This window comes from Lissotriton helveticus, chromosome 7 (genome assembly GCF_964261635.1).
Source record: "Lissotriton helveticus chromosome 7, aLisHel1.1, whole genome shotgun sequence".
NCBI lineage: Eukaryota > Metazoa > Chordata > Amphibia > Caudata > Salamandridae > Lissotriton > Lissotriton helveticus.
In genome coordinates, this window is record NC_136068.1 from 49,732,388 (window position 1) to 49,746,873 (window position 14,486).

At 43.8% G+C, this 14,486-nt stretch overlaps 1 protein-coding gene across 1 annotated transcript in view; it reads right to left on the reverse strand.

Moving 5' to 3' along the window:
• The window catches only part of LOC144768001 (alpha-2-macroglobulin-like), a 203,923-nt gene that overhangs the window by 92,981 nt on the left and 96,456 nt on the right, over positions 1-14,486 (reverse strand). The window contains exons 9-11 of the mRNA XM_078651390.1: positions 9,452-9,566; positions 6,813-6,922; positions 1,745-1,906 (exon numbers count right to left, since the gene is read on the reverse strand). Of these exons, the coding sequence (XP_078507516.1) occupies positions 1,745-1,906; positions 6,813-6,922; positions 9,452-9,566 (387 nt within the window). The remainder of the gene's footprint in view (positions 1-1,744; positions 1,907-6,812; positions 6,923-9,451; positions 9,567-14,486) is intronic.

Below are 14,486 nucleotides of genomic sequence, written 5' to 3' on the forward strand. Positions count from 1 at the left end.
ATGGGTGAAGCTATTGACATTCTCTTGATGTGAACCTATTTGACTGACCAGAATCGGAAGATCATAAAAAGAGACGCCATTTCACGTGACACCACCAGTAAGGTAAGAGTCCATAGCGACAATGGACACCTTGTGCTGTTCAAAGTGTACCCTTGATTATAGTCCTACCCTTTACTTTTCTTTCCTCATATATGGCCATGTTTTCAATTTCCAACTCTATGCAGGTGACTATCTCTTCTGCAGCCTTTTCCATAGATGCAGAGATGAGCATGACCTGTAAGTCATATATTGCTTTGATGGCATTTTGATGGATCCAAAAGCAGTGGTTGCAAAGCAGGTGTTCTACTAGCTTGGTTAGGGCATGGACCTCCTGGTGCATTTGACAATGGGTTGGAAATGTTAATGTTGGCAAATCGGGAATTTTGCCTAAACCTCATCAGTGTCACTGACTTCATCCAAACCTTTGTGTAATTTTACATGCATCCAGGACATTCAAAGATGACATTTTAATATGGGGGCATTTAGTGACCTTGGAAGCAAACCAAAAGATTGTCTGTCATGCAATGTGGAATATTTTTATGATTTCCCCTGATGCAACATCAATGTTCAGCTGATTCCACTTTGGAATATTTTCCTGCCATAGCCATGAAAACACTGTGCTGTTATCAACACTTCTTGGCTGCCAACACATCATAAGGGTGCCCTGCCTCTTTCAGGGAGGACATAGCAAATTCATTAAATTACTAGCTTACCCGTTGCGCGTTGCTGCGATCTCAGAAGAAAGGAAATGTAAGGAAACTTGTTATGATAACATTAAATTTACATTGTGTCATTTTTATTGAAACTTATTCATTTTAATATGGAAAACATTTTAAAGTGTTGTTTTAATTCTGTTTATTTATTTGAGTGCTTGTGGATACACAGTATTTTTTGTTTTACCGTCTGGTGCATACATGAATAAATCAGAAGGTTTTCCGATGCGTGAGCTGGCCACATACAGTTATCCATGTGAGAAGCACGGATTCTCCAAATCTAGTCCACACACTTGCAGCGATTGTCCTTGTGCTTTGTTGATGGTCATTGCAAAAGCGAGTCGCACCGGAAACTGTAAACGTTCAGTATTGGAAAGATTATGAGGGCATTGGGGAGACGGGGGGACGATATTTAACAAATTTCTCTTTTTTCTTTTTTTTCTTGCCAGAAACCTTCGCGGCAGTGTACTCAACAACTTCCCAAAGTTTCATGCCAATCGGATGAATGGTGTAGTAATGCATAAAGGACAAACAGACAGACATACATTTGTTTTTATATATATAGATAGATGTTGTGACGGGTGGTAATGGCAATATCCCTTTTCAAAGTGATGACCAGGACAATGGACTTTATATTTGGGATTTACAAAATTCAAGAAAGGGATAACCGACCCCCCCCCCCCCATGGAAAGTGAGTTTGGGACAGCTTACACTGTTTGTTTTGTGGAGCTGCAGTTAGTGCCTATGTATGTTTATGGTCCACGTGCATTTGGTATAGTTACTTGAAAAAGGCACACTTCAGTAATTCCAATAACTTATAACTGTGTCAAAAACACCAGTGTCTCCTAGTTCCCAAGAACTTGTCCATCATGTAAAGTTTAACCAAATGACGTTTTAAAATCCACATCCCCATCCACTGCGCCTCTATACTATGATGATTTTACTTGATTTGTTAGATTTTGCCCCATTTCTAATTATGGAAGCTCGCTTACATGTATCGAGAGAGTCAAGGTGGTATGAGATGAGGTGTCAACAGAGAAGCACACTTTGCCCTTCTGGTCTGTTGTGTAGTTGAATTTGGTGTCTTCTTGGCCCACAGAAAGGGTCACTGTCTCATTGGCCAATGGGGCCCCAGTAGAGTCCTCCAACAGGAGCTGTGAAAAGAAATGTTTATAGGGTTGCCTTCCAGCAGCAAGAACATTAGTGGCTGAACGGAGGATGTTTTAGTATAATCACTTCCTGTTGTGGTAACATGTACTTGTCATGAGAAATGGACAAAGTTGCGTTGCAGCCTCATTTAATGACACCCCATCATGTACTATAATAATTACACCTTCTTGACATTAGTAATACTGAAACACTTGGGACTCTTTGTCTGCATAATGACAGAGGCAAATGAGGGTACCCGATCTTTTGGTGAGTAGTAACATTCTTAGAGAGACATGAGGAACCCTCAGTCATTCGAGTGTCTGTTTTGTATATGTTCTAACCACACTTTTCAACATGGTAATGGAGAGAGATCCATTGGGTCTATCCATGTTACATTGGGTCACATGGACAGAATGACAGACATAAATCTCTATCCCCATTACAGTGTCTAAAGAGACAGACTAATGCAAGACACAGATGGCTCAAGGTCTAACAGATGTACCCTCAATACAGTGTCTAACGAGACAGACTGATGGAGAGACAAAGGTAACTCAAAGTTCTTCAGATCTATCACCCTCACACTGTCAAGAAGACACAGACTAATGGAGAACAGATGCAAGTCAAGGTTGACTGAGAATATTTCAATCTTATTTTGTAATAGAGACAGAGTCATATAGGGAAACATGACCACTATTCCTATTGCACTCTAACAGAGACTAAATGAGACACAGCTACAAATCAAGGTTGACAATGTATTTAACTAACCTACTATCAACCAAAAACATACTAATAGAGAGAAAGATGCAACTCAAGATCCATCAGGTTTGTCCCATCACACTTTGTAAAAGGGTCAGAGTAATGGAAAAACTGATGTAACTCAATATCCATCAGGTCTATCCCCTAATACAATCCATAAGAGAGACATATGCCCTGATTTAGAGCTGGGCTGAGGTGTACTTATCACAAATGTGACGGATATCCAAACTGCCGTATTACAAGTGCATTATATCTTAATGCACTTGTAATAAAGGAGACACAACATCCGTCTTGTTTGTGACAGAGTACCCATCAACCAAACCCTAAAGCGGTTAAAATGTAATGAAAAACAGACAAAACTCAAGGTCATCAGGTCTATCCCTATTTCGCTGTCTAAAAGACACAGACATAGGGGCCGATTAGGATGGCGTACGGATCGCCACCACCATGCAGGCGGTGGCGATCCGTCCGCCATCTGTGCCCGTCCACCACCAATTTCCCGCCCGCCGCTTTTCCACCCCGGTCGCCTTGCGGCCGGCGCGGAAAAGGGTTCATATGGCTGGCGGTGTCTTCCAGACACCGCCAGCCATATTACGATGGCCGGATGCAGATGCCTTTCCGGGCTTTGCTTTGGGGGCCCATTGAAGGCCCCCAGGGTGAAGGGGGGGTGGGGGTGCACCTGGGGGGTACCTATGGTACCCCCCTGCGTTTCATGGTACAACATGGCAGGCACCGCGCGGTGCCTGTCATGTTGTGCTGTGAAACGCACAACATGCATTTTTCGTCATTGCGGCGGACGGTGCATTCAGCACCGTCAGCCGCAATGTTACTGTGGTGGGTGCATCCTAATTCGGGGCACGGTACATCCGCCCTTGTGGCAGACAGTCCCTGCACCAGACAGGATGGCGGACGGACTTTGTCCGTCCGCCATCCTAATCAACCCCTAACGGAGTAAAAGATGCAACTCAGGATCCATTAGGTCTATCCACACAGTGAGTAAAAGAGATAAAATAGGGAAGAGACAGACATAACTTAAGGTTACTGAGGTCTCTCACCATCACACTGCCCAATAGAGGTAGACTAATGGAGAGATATACATGATGGCAGAAGGTACTCATAATGTAAGAACGAAATTCTGACCATGTGTGAGAACTATTTATTTTATATGCTTTATTGAGTTTCTACCTCTCCCCTGAATTGTGTTCTGGCACATAAAAAGATAGCCCATTTCATCTGTTCTCTTTAATGATATAGTGCATGAGGAAGAGATTCAAGGTCCGTTGTGTAGAGTATTGCTACATTATAAGGCAAAACAAATGAAATAAGTCATATCATATTGTACTCATCCTTACATATGTGACATTGAAACAGGAGGTACCTTAGGTCCCTGTCCCTTCTCTCACAAAGTATTGGAAAGACCAAAGTAATTAATGTCTTATCAAATATGTTCCCACTCAAGCTACAATGAAGACAGAGAGGACACATAGTCAACCAAGTGTACCCAATCCACATGCTGAAGTTAGAAGAACCTCATAATTTGACCATGTCGGTCTTGCAACATACCATGCAGCTCAAAGAGATGGGACTTAAGGACTTTCTTGTATGTCAAGATCTCCTGGGATAAGTACCCCCTTTCAGAAAGTGTTGAGAGGGTTTTAGAGTCAGACACTGATGATAGTCAACAGTGGCCACCTGTATAGTGCAGAAGAGACAGAAGTGCATCCTGGACAGTCAAGCCTGTCCCTACTCCATTATGTACCATAGGAACAGGAACGGTGTATACATGAATTAGTTAGATTGTTTACAGTTTTCATTTATAACATGATGGCAGAGACAGAAGAGACTCATGGTCCTGCAGAGGCAGAAGAGCCTCAAGGCCATCTAACTATTTATTTATTTTATTTATTTATGGAATTTTTAATGCGCACTACTACCCTGAGGTGTCTAGGCGCAATGAGATACTCCAAGATACAGAGGTCAGGACACGATATTATAAGAAAGAGGCTATAGGCTCTTTTTGGCAGATGGTTAATATTAATAATATTATTGATTGAAGAGCCAGGTCTTCAGAGCCTTGCGGAAGCTAATCAGGGTTGGCGCAGTTTTAATGTCTAAGGGGAGTGAGTTCCACAATATTGGAGTTGCTACCAAAAATCGTCTGTCACCCCATGTTGCCGTTCTTGTGCGGGGTACAGACAGTTGATAGCTTGCTGCTGATCGTAGGTTCTTTTTAGGAATGTACACCTGAAATGCCTCCTTTAGGAACTTCGGTCCAGCACACCATTCCACATTACCACTGACAAAATACTGATGACCAAAATACCACCAAGTTAAGTATGTATAGGTAAGGATACATTTACTATAGCCTTATTGCCCGTTGTAGCGGGCTATACCTGCTATTAAAGGCCCGCTGCAGTGTTAAAGGCGGGAGCTGAAGGCGAGGGACTTTAACAAGGCAGCGGGACTTTAAAAGCCGGTATAGCCCTGCTACGTAGGGCTATAAGGCTATTAGAGTATTCTGCCACTAGAGGGCAGAATGTTCTAACAAATAAACAAAGCCTTCAGGGAGCGCCAGGGGACTGAAATCCCTTCAGGCTCCCTGAAGTCTTTGTTCACAGCCAGAGCTGTGAACAAAAACATTGGAATGTTGGAGCTCCGGGTTTATACCAGCCATTATAAGCCTGGAGCACTCCATTGTTTTCAATGGAGCTACCAACATTCCAATATTCTAATATAGCCTTATAGCCCGCTGTAGCGGGCTATACTGCTATTAAAGGTCCGCTGCAGCGTTAAAGGCCTGAGCCGAAGGTGAGGGACTTTAACAAGGCAGTGGGACTTTAGTAGCCGGTATAGCCCTGCTACGAAGGGCTATAAGGCTATTAGAAATTCTGCCACTAGAGGGCAGAATGTTCCAACAAATAAAACAAAGCCTTATGGGAGGGTGAGGGGATTGAAATCCCCTCAGGCTCCCTGAAGCCTTTGTTCAGAGTCAGAGCTGTGAACTAAGAAACATTGGAATGTTGGAGCTCCCTGCTTATACCAGCCATTATAAGCCCAAAGCACTCCATTGTTAACATTCCAATGTTCTAATATAGCCTTATAGCCCACCGTAGCAGGCTATACTGGCTATTAAAGGTCGGCTGCAGCGTTGAAGGCCGAGCCGAAGGCGAGGGACTTTAACAAAGCAGCTGAACTTTAATTGCTGGTATAGCCCTGCTACGAAGGGCTATAAGGCTATTAGAACTTTCTGCCACTAGAGGGCAGAATGTTCTAACAAATGAAACAAAGCCTTCAGGGAGTGTGAGGGGATTGAAATCCCGTCAGGGTCCCTGAAGCCTTTGTTCACAGCCAGAGCTGTGAACAAAGAAGCATTGTAATGTTGGAGCTCCAGGCTTATACCAGCCATTTTAAGCCCAGAGCACTCCATTGTTTTCAATGGAGGTACCAACATTCCAATGTTCTAATATCCTTAACGTCACATCTATATATCTTGTAGATCTATGTATACTAGAATACATGGATGTAGAGTTATAGATACCTGGATGTGGAGTTAAATATAATAAATACAGTTATTCTCTTTTATGCATGAGTTTTTATTTAATATATGTGCCTCGAAAATATTGTGTACTTTTGATCTATGTTAATGGATTGTATCATGCTTATGCATTTGTGTTTTTAAATTATTGTGCCTGATGTGCTTTTATGGATATGGTTTTATCCGAAAAGTTTTTTTGAATTGAATTGAATAAATACATCCTTACCTATATATATTTGACTTCTTCATATTTCGACCATCAATATTTTTAAAACAATACCATGGTATCACAATACTTAGTACACATTAACCCTGGTATCATTTGGACTAGAGGACTAAAGTCAAAAGCCAAACTATTGTACCAAACGTTGTGAACATTGTATTGCATTTATTATGATTTCTACTTGAAAAAGTGATCCCCTGGTACCTCCAGTGGGTTTTCCAGGTGTCAACACTGTGGCTTGTATATCTCAAACGATGGAAAAGTAGTTATATGAAAGAATATATACATAACAGAGATCTAACAGCAACAAAAGTAAAACCATCCTTCTTCAGCCCATGTGGAAGGGTTTCATGCAAGTTAACATTTAGACCAGGATGCCTTCACCTGCGATACCAACCTGTCCATGTAAAGGAAGTCCGAACTTGAAGTATGGGTCGGCGTGCAGAAACCTCACTTTTGTAATGGTTGTGCTGATCTTGCTAGAGCCTTTCCCAGAGATCTCAACATCTGGAAGATAATGAGTCGAGGGAAAGGACAATGGAGAATGGGAACACACAATGAAAAATAGACAATCGACAACTAAGAATGGAAAATAGATCATGGAGAGTGGACAATACGCGAGGAAGAATGAAGAACAGACAATGCAGAATAGTGAACAAAAATAGACAAATGAAGAATATACAACAGAGAATAAATAGTAATGAGTGAAGAATAGAAAATAGATAATGGACAAAAGAGAATAGGCAATGGAGAATGAAGAATGGAGGCTGGACAACAGAGAACAGTGAATGAAATTAGACAGTGGAGAATAGAGAATGGACAATGGACAATGAGAATACAGAATGGAAAACTAAGAATGGAAAATAAACAATTGAAAATGGACAATGAGATTGGACAATGGAGAATAGTAAATGAAAATAGAAAATGGTGAACAGAGAATGGACAATGGAAAATGGAGCAAGGAGAATGAGAATATACAATAGAAAATAGACAATGGAGAATGAAAATGGGCAATGGAGAACAAAGAATGAAGAATGGGCAACGGAGATTAGTGAATTAAAGTAAAAAAGTGGAGAATACAGAATGGTTAATCGAAAATAGAGAATGGAGAATGAGAATATACAATGAAATATAGATAATGTATAATGCAAAATGGACTATAGAGGATTGGCAATGGAGGAATGGACAATGGAGCATACTGAATGACATTAGGCAATAGAGAATAGATAATAGAGAATGGGCAATGGTGAATGTTTGTTTGGAAGCAGCCTGGTAATATCTGTCGCTCTCAGTGAGCCCTGCTGTGGTTGGAGGGCACTACAGAGAAAACCACTTATGTATTCAGCAGCTGGCAATTCAATTAAAAAGAGCATTTTAACTATGTCTGCCTGCCACAGCAAAACAGTCCATCGGTGATTTCAACTGTACGTCTAGTGAGGCAGCAGCAGTGGTGTTTGCAATAATGATCTGGTTTGTTCTCCAAACTCTACATCATGGTTCCCACCTTCTCATCCACCTTTTTGACTGTGGCTCAAAGTCTGTGTCACTGTATAATTAACTTCAGTATACAGTGTGTATACAATATGGGTTCCTTACTTCATTATCTTAGAGACTGTATTGGTATTCATTTTATTAATGCCAGGTTTTCATTTTTTTTCTTTACATCAGCAGTATCTTCTTTCCTCTCCAAACATGTATATGATAGATGTCAGTTCTACAATATGTTTACACTAACTGTCACTTCCTGCTGTATCCTGTCTGTAAGAAAGGCACAATTAAATTATTTTATATACTTTATATTCATGGTAACTCTCCCTTTTTCCTCTGACCTTACTGTGTTCAATATGCATCTTTCAATAATCTCAGAGCTGCATTATGTTTATAGTACCGTTCACTTTCTCCACTTATGTGGGTGTTCTCAATACACTATGAGCTACTTTCCTACATGTCAGTTTTACATTACGTTTACAGTACTTGTATCCGCTATTCTTGTTGTGACAAAGTACTATGCATATATTTTACTCATGTCAATTCAACATTATGTCTATTGTAACTGACCCTAGGTCCTGTAACACAGATGTGTTTAATATTCATCTTTAAATAATGTCTGCATTATGCTAATAGCACCAGTCACTTCCAATACTCCTGTGTCTGTTGTGAATACAATATGAACACATTTCATTCATGTCAGTTTGACATTATGTTTACAGTACTTGTCACCGCTATCCTTGTTGCGGCAAAGCACTATGCATATATTTTACTTATGTCAATTCTATATTCTGACTATTGTAACTGCCCCATACTCTTCTAACACAGCTGTATTGAATATACATCTTTCATTAATGACATACCTAAAGTATGTTTACATTACCAGTGCCTTTCTCTGTTTCTCTGGTTTGGGCAAATGAACCACATATGCCTCACATTAATGTCATTTGTCTATCATGTTTACAGTGTATGGTATGTCTCTTAATTCCTTGGGCTAGCTGTGGTGAGTGGACTATTTAAATCTCTCACTATTGCTAGTTTCACTTCAAGTTTACAGCACCTATCCCTTCCTCTCACCTTTCTGACTGTGGTGAATAGGCAATGGACACCTTTTACATTATGTTTGGCGTTAAGCTGTGGGCACAGGGGAGCACCTATGGTGCCCCCAAAACATATCCCTGCATCATGTGGCAGGCACTGCACCGGGATATGTGTGGGGCGTATGTTTTGTCTTGTGGCGGGTGCTGCAGAGTGCAGCACCCGCCACAATGCAAAACATGGGCAGTGCAACCTCCAGGGTGGCAGTCACATTGTAATTTGCCCTATGGGACCGCCGCCTTGTAGGCAGGGGGTCCCAATCTGCGCTACAATGGCAGACTGAAGTCCGCCTACCATCGATATCAGCCTCTAAGTGTTGTACATCTATTGTTCAGTTTTAGCTTTGTACATTATGTTTACAGTGCCTTCCCTTCCTCTCCTCTGCTGGTTGAGGTGAGTAGTCTATTCACAACTGCTATCATTGTCAGTTCTACTTTATGCTTGCTGTACCTGTCCCCTCCTCCACCATGGTGGCAGTCACTTGGATTTCATTGTCGTAGCCTGTACGCTTCATCTGGAAGATTTTTGTTGACACCACTTCATGGAAGCATCCTTTGTTATCCACCTGGATGCAGAAAGGATCAAATTATTTTAATGCAATGGTATTTTCAAATAAGTCCTATTCCCTGACCACACTCACAGGGCTTTTCGCAAAGATAGCTTACACTTGTGACTAATTTATACTTGTAGTTTACATTACACTTTGAATAATTTTACTACTTTTGGCGATTCACAAAATCCAAGTGTAAAGTTACTTGAAAGTATAGAATTACATGTCTCCACTCCAGAGTGTGACTACTGCCAAAAAAAGAGACAGTAGTAACCCAGCAACTCAGATGGACAACCACTGATACTGCAACAATGCTGGAGGTAGGGTCTTAAACACCCCCAACTGGTAATAATGTCAAATTAAATTACATTATTGAAAATCAATACAATTATGAATAAATTTATATTAGTTTTATGGAGTTTTATATGGCGCAAACTTGAACCGAAGGTATCGGGTATCAGAGCGCTTTACAAGAGCACAAGTTGAGTTGCATGAGGACACATTAATTTCCGTTACGTATAGGGAGCTTAAGTGATTTGCCCAGAATCACAGGATGTTGCGCGTCCTTGTCAAGACTCGTACCCGGTGCCCCAGATTTGAGGTCGAACGCCATTGCCGTTAGGCCAACTCCTCTCCCCAGATATGCGAGAAAGGCGTCCTTCCAAGCGGGTCGGGGCTTCTTGGCGTCGTCACCGCCTCAACATTCCATACGTCAACTATGCTGCAGTTCCAGCATAAAGAAGCCCACCGTTCAGAAAAGTAAGTATCAACATTTGTTTTTATTCATGGACAGCAGTCAGAGAGTGCAGCATAACGTGTTTTGAGTGTAAAACGCCCTTAATCATATGCAGTCCAGAGGCTCAGCTGTTCCCAACTTATATGTGCTGTGGTAGTAGACAGCGAAGGGGGGCACCACATGCACCATTGGTTTTAAAGTAACCTTTGTCCAGGGCTCGAGTCGGGGTACCACGCGGGTGGACAGCATCCCCCCACTTATTTTAAGGGGCCTTACCGGGTGGACGCCATCCCCCCTGCGCAAAAGCTGGGCTTTAAATTATAGCGGTATTCGCCCTCACGGCCGGCCGCCCCGTCGATCTCCCAAGTCAGTCCTGCAGAGGTTTACTGCTCTGATGGGAGGCTCTCGGCCGCCAGTTGTGCGTGTCTGTGGCAAGTGCTTCGTGACGTTCTGCTTGGGAAGGCGCCACGCTGGTCTGTCAACTCCTGTGTGCTGCAGCAAATGGCGCTGGGGATTCTCTGTGAGGTAGCCTTCGGGTGCACCGCTCCTACACTCTTACAGGGTGTTGAAAATACCGGGCCTCTCTGCATCAGGGACGGCCAAGCCCCCATAACAAGGTCGGTACAGACAGCCATGCTTGGCATCTGGTATGAGACGGAAAACTAGGCCACCGGATGCTCTGTCGCCGTCTTAACAGTCAAAATAAAGATGCAATGGCCAGACAGGGTCGTTATTTAAGCGAAAGAACACCCCTTTAATAACCTCTGAAAACACATACACCATAAAAGCAAAACAACAGCAGAGGACCACAAAGTGTAGATCGAGTGTTTTTTTATCTTTCGTGACGTCACGTCCGGTCGTGACGTCATTTCACGTATTTGAGCGCCCCCCACTTCTAGGTTTTTTACCTTCCGTGACGTCACTTCCTGTCGTGACGTCACTTCCTGTCTCTGAGCGTCCCCCCACTTCTTTATTTAGGACTTGTGCCCTGCCTTTGTCAATGTTATTTGTTTTTTCAAAGTACACGCACTTTGACAACCAGGGTTCATTTAGTAGTTGAACTCCCACGTTTGTTGCATCGTGCAATCATTTTTAAGAGAAGTTCCAACTTTATAACTCAGTTGTCCATACAATCCATAATCGGACTACTTTACCCATAATACTTTGTAATAGTGTTCTCAGTACGATGTGGCATTCCCCTCAATTACAGCATGTTCAATGTTAATATCCTTGACGTTGGGGAAAGGTTGTTTATCTTTAATATATATATATATATATATATATATATATATATATATATATATATATATATATTTTGGATACAAAGGAGGCGGCACAGCCAGGGTACTTTTTCAGCCTTATTTTATTTTTACTTCACCCCACCAACGCGTTTCAGCCACAACTGGCCTTGTTCACGGAGACCGTGAACAAGGCCAGTTGTGGCTGAAACGCGTTGGTGGGGTGAAGTAAAAATAAAATAAGGCTGAAAAAGTACCCTGGCTGTGCCGCCTCCATTGTATCCAAAATTGTTCTGGGTCACGATCCGACCCCTGGGCAGAGCACACGCTGTGGAGCGCTCTAGAATGGCTGTGGATCACTTTGTATGCTGATATATATATATATATATATATATATATATATATATATATATATATATATATACACTGAAAAAAAACATAGGTTTCAGGCCTGATATAGTTAGGAATTAGCATTTTAAAAACCTTAGAAATTCACTGAAAAAACTGTAGGTTTTAGGGGTGTCATAGTTAGCTGAACATTTCACTCGTACAAAACCATTGAAATTCCTCCGATATAGTTAGTTGTACTAACTATATCTCGCGTGCCCGTAATCCACTGCTGATGATGTCACATATTACATCATTCATGACATGGTCAGTGACATCACTGACCATGTCATGAATATGTGCCTCTAACTAGCTGATCGGAGTTCCCAAGAAGTCTAACCCATCTCTTTTACCTACCGAATCCCATGTAGCCTCCCTACTAACTATCACTTACATAGTGTGAGCGCCGCATACCACCCCTCAAGGCTCCCAGCCAGTCAGTTCTACCCTAGCTCCGGCTCAGGCTTCACACTACGTCCTCCCCGGTCTCCGCAGCAGGTTCCATCTGAACTGGTCGATCGTCTGCGTGCCGCTCAGGCCCTGATTCCCCTCCCGAGTCGTCTACATGTGCATATGACTTATACAGACCCCAGAAGTCTTTGGGGCGGCTCGTGGGTGGAAGCAATTCGCTATACGTTTCTGATTGGGTACAGCAATACAGCATGTCCCTTGCCCATCTCTTCTTTGTGGGCAGCGGGCCCCTCATCCAGCAGACAGCCACGACGCATCTAGCCATTAGCAGAGCCATGTCCGCCAGGCGTCTCAACGCCACAGGCAGTGGTTTGGAGTAACCCAACAGTGCCAGTGCCGGATCGACTGCTATCTCCACCTCCAATATCTGACTGAGTTCCGAAAAAACTGCCCCCCAGAATTTGCTAATGCCAGGGCAGCTCCAGGCCATGTGCAGAAAGCCAGCCGATTGTGTGTGGCAGCGTACGCACTCCGCCGTCCGCCTCAGCCCGTACCTATGTAGTCTCTCCGGCGTGTAGTATACTCGATGCAGATATTTAAAGTGCACCAGTCGGTGCCTCCCATTCAGAGACAATCTCTTGGTGCTAGTGCAGCAGTACCTCCACATCCCGTCATCTATCTGTGTATGAAGATCGCGCTCCCATGCCGTTCTAGCTGTGGAATGCTGAAGCTGCGTATGTCGAGCACCCAGTTTATTAAGATTGGTAACCAGCTTGCAGGGGGATACCATCTTTATCACGTAGGTAAGTTCCGGAACCTCAGTCGGTTCCACCAGGCCCGGGCCCAAGAGTTCCTGCAGCGCGCTCCGCACTCTGTGATACTGAAAGCGCGTCAACAACGAAGCCGCTGTCCGTGTGGCGGAGGGGACCTGTTCCCACGTCCTCACCGTGCCGTCCACGAAGAGGTCTCCTAACGTCATGATGCCCAGCTTGTGCAGCGCCGTCGTGACACCCTTCTCTTTGAGTAATGGGAGCCATACAGCCCATTCCACACGTAGTTGCGGGGAATATAATAGTTCACAACCCTGGGCACGCATCAGTGCATGCCATGCATGATTCGTGGTTTTAATAGAATCCAGTTTGCCCACGCTGCGATCAGCCGGGCAACAAATAGTGGCCGGCAGGGGAAGAGGTTCCGCGAACAGACGTTCTAGTATTACATGGGGGATATCATGCCTACCATGTAACCAAGAGTGCAGGTGCGCTGCCTGCGCGACCCTGTAATATCTTTCCAGGTCCGGAGCGCCTAGTCCCCCATCTCGTAAGGTAGAGTCAACACGCTCCATTGTATTCTTGGTTGCTTTCCCCCCCAGGCCAGTTTGACTAGGACTTGTGTAAGCTGTGCGAAAAATGCCTTGGATAGGACAACCGGGATATTCGAGAACAGAAACAAGAATCTCGGTAAGACCACCATTTTCATGATTGCAATCCTGCCCATTAGGGACAAGGGGAGCTTGCACCACCTCTCGACGTCGTCCACCAGTTTGGAAAAGGCCACACCATAGTTCTCTCGGATCAGTATGTCCGGATCAGTATGCAACTGTATACCCAGATACCGAACCGGGTCAGCCGACCACTGTAGCGGGTATTCCATCTCAAACGGAACCGTGACTGGCGTTAGCGGAAACGCCACCGACTTCGTCCAGTTCACCCTCAGGCCCGAAAGTGCTCCAAAGCGCACAACCTCTCTGAGTATTGACTTAAGATTCGTTTCAGGGTCGCGGACATACAGCAGTGTGTCGTCTGCGTATGTGGAAATGCCTATTTTGTATGTTGGGAAATTGATGCCCTCTAGCGAATGGTATTCCCTGATCGCGCAAGCCAGGGGCTCCGCCACCAGTGCATATAGTAGGGGGAGAGGGGACAGCCCTGCCTAGTACCTCTGCGGATGTCGAAAGGGTCAGTGACCCTGTCTCCAATCCTTAGCCGGGCCGTTGGTTTGTAATACAGGGCCCCCAGCATTTGCAGAAAGGGTTCGCCCAGCCCCAGTTTCCTCAGCACTCTCGACAGGAACGGCCATTCAACTGAGTCGAACGCCTTTTCCATATCGAGGAAAATGGCGAGAGCCTTATTCTCTTGTCGGACATGTTGCATGGTGCCCAGG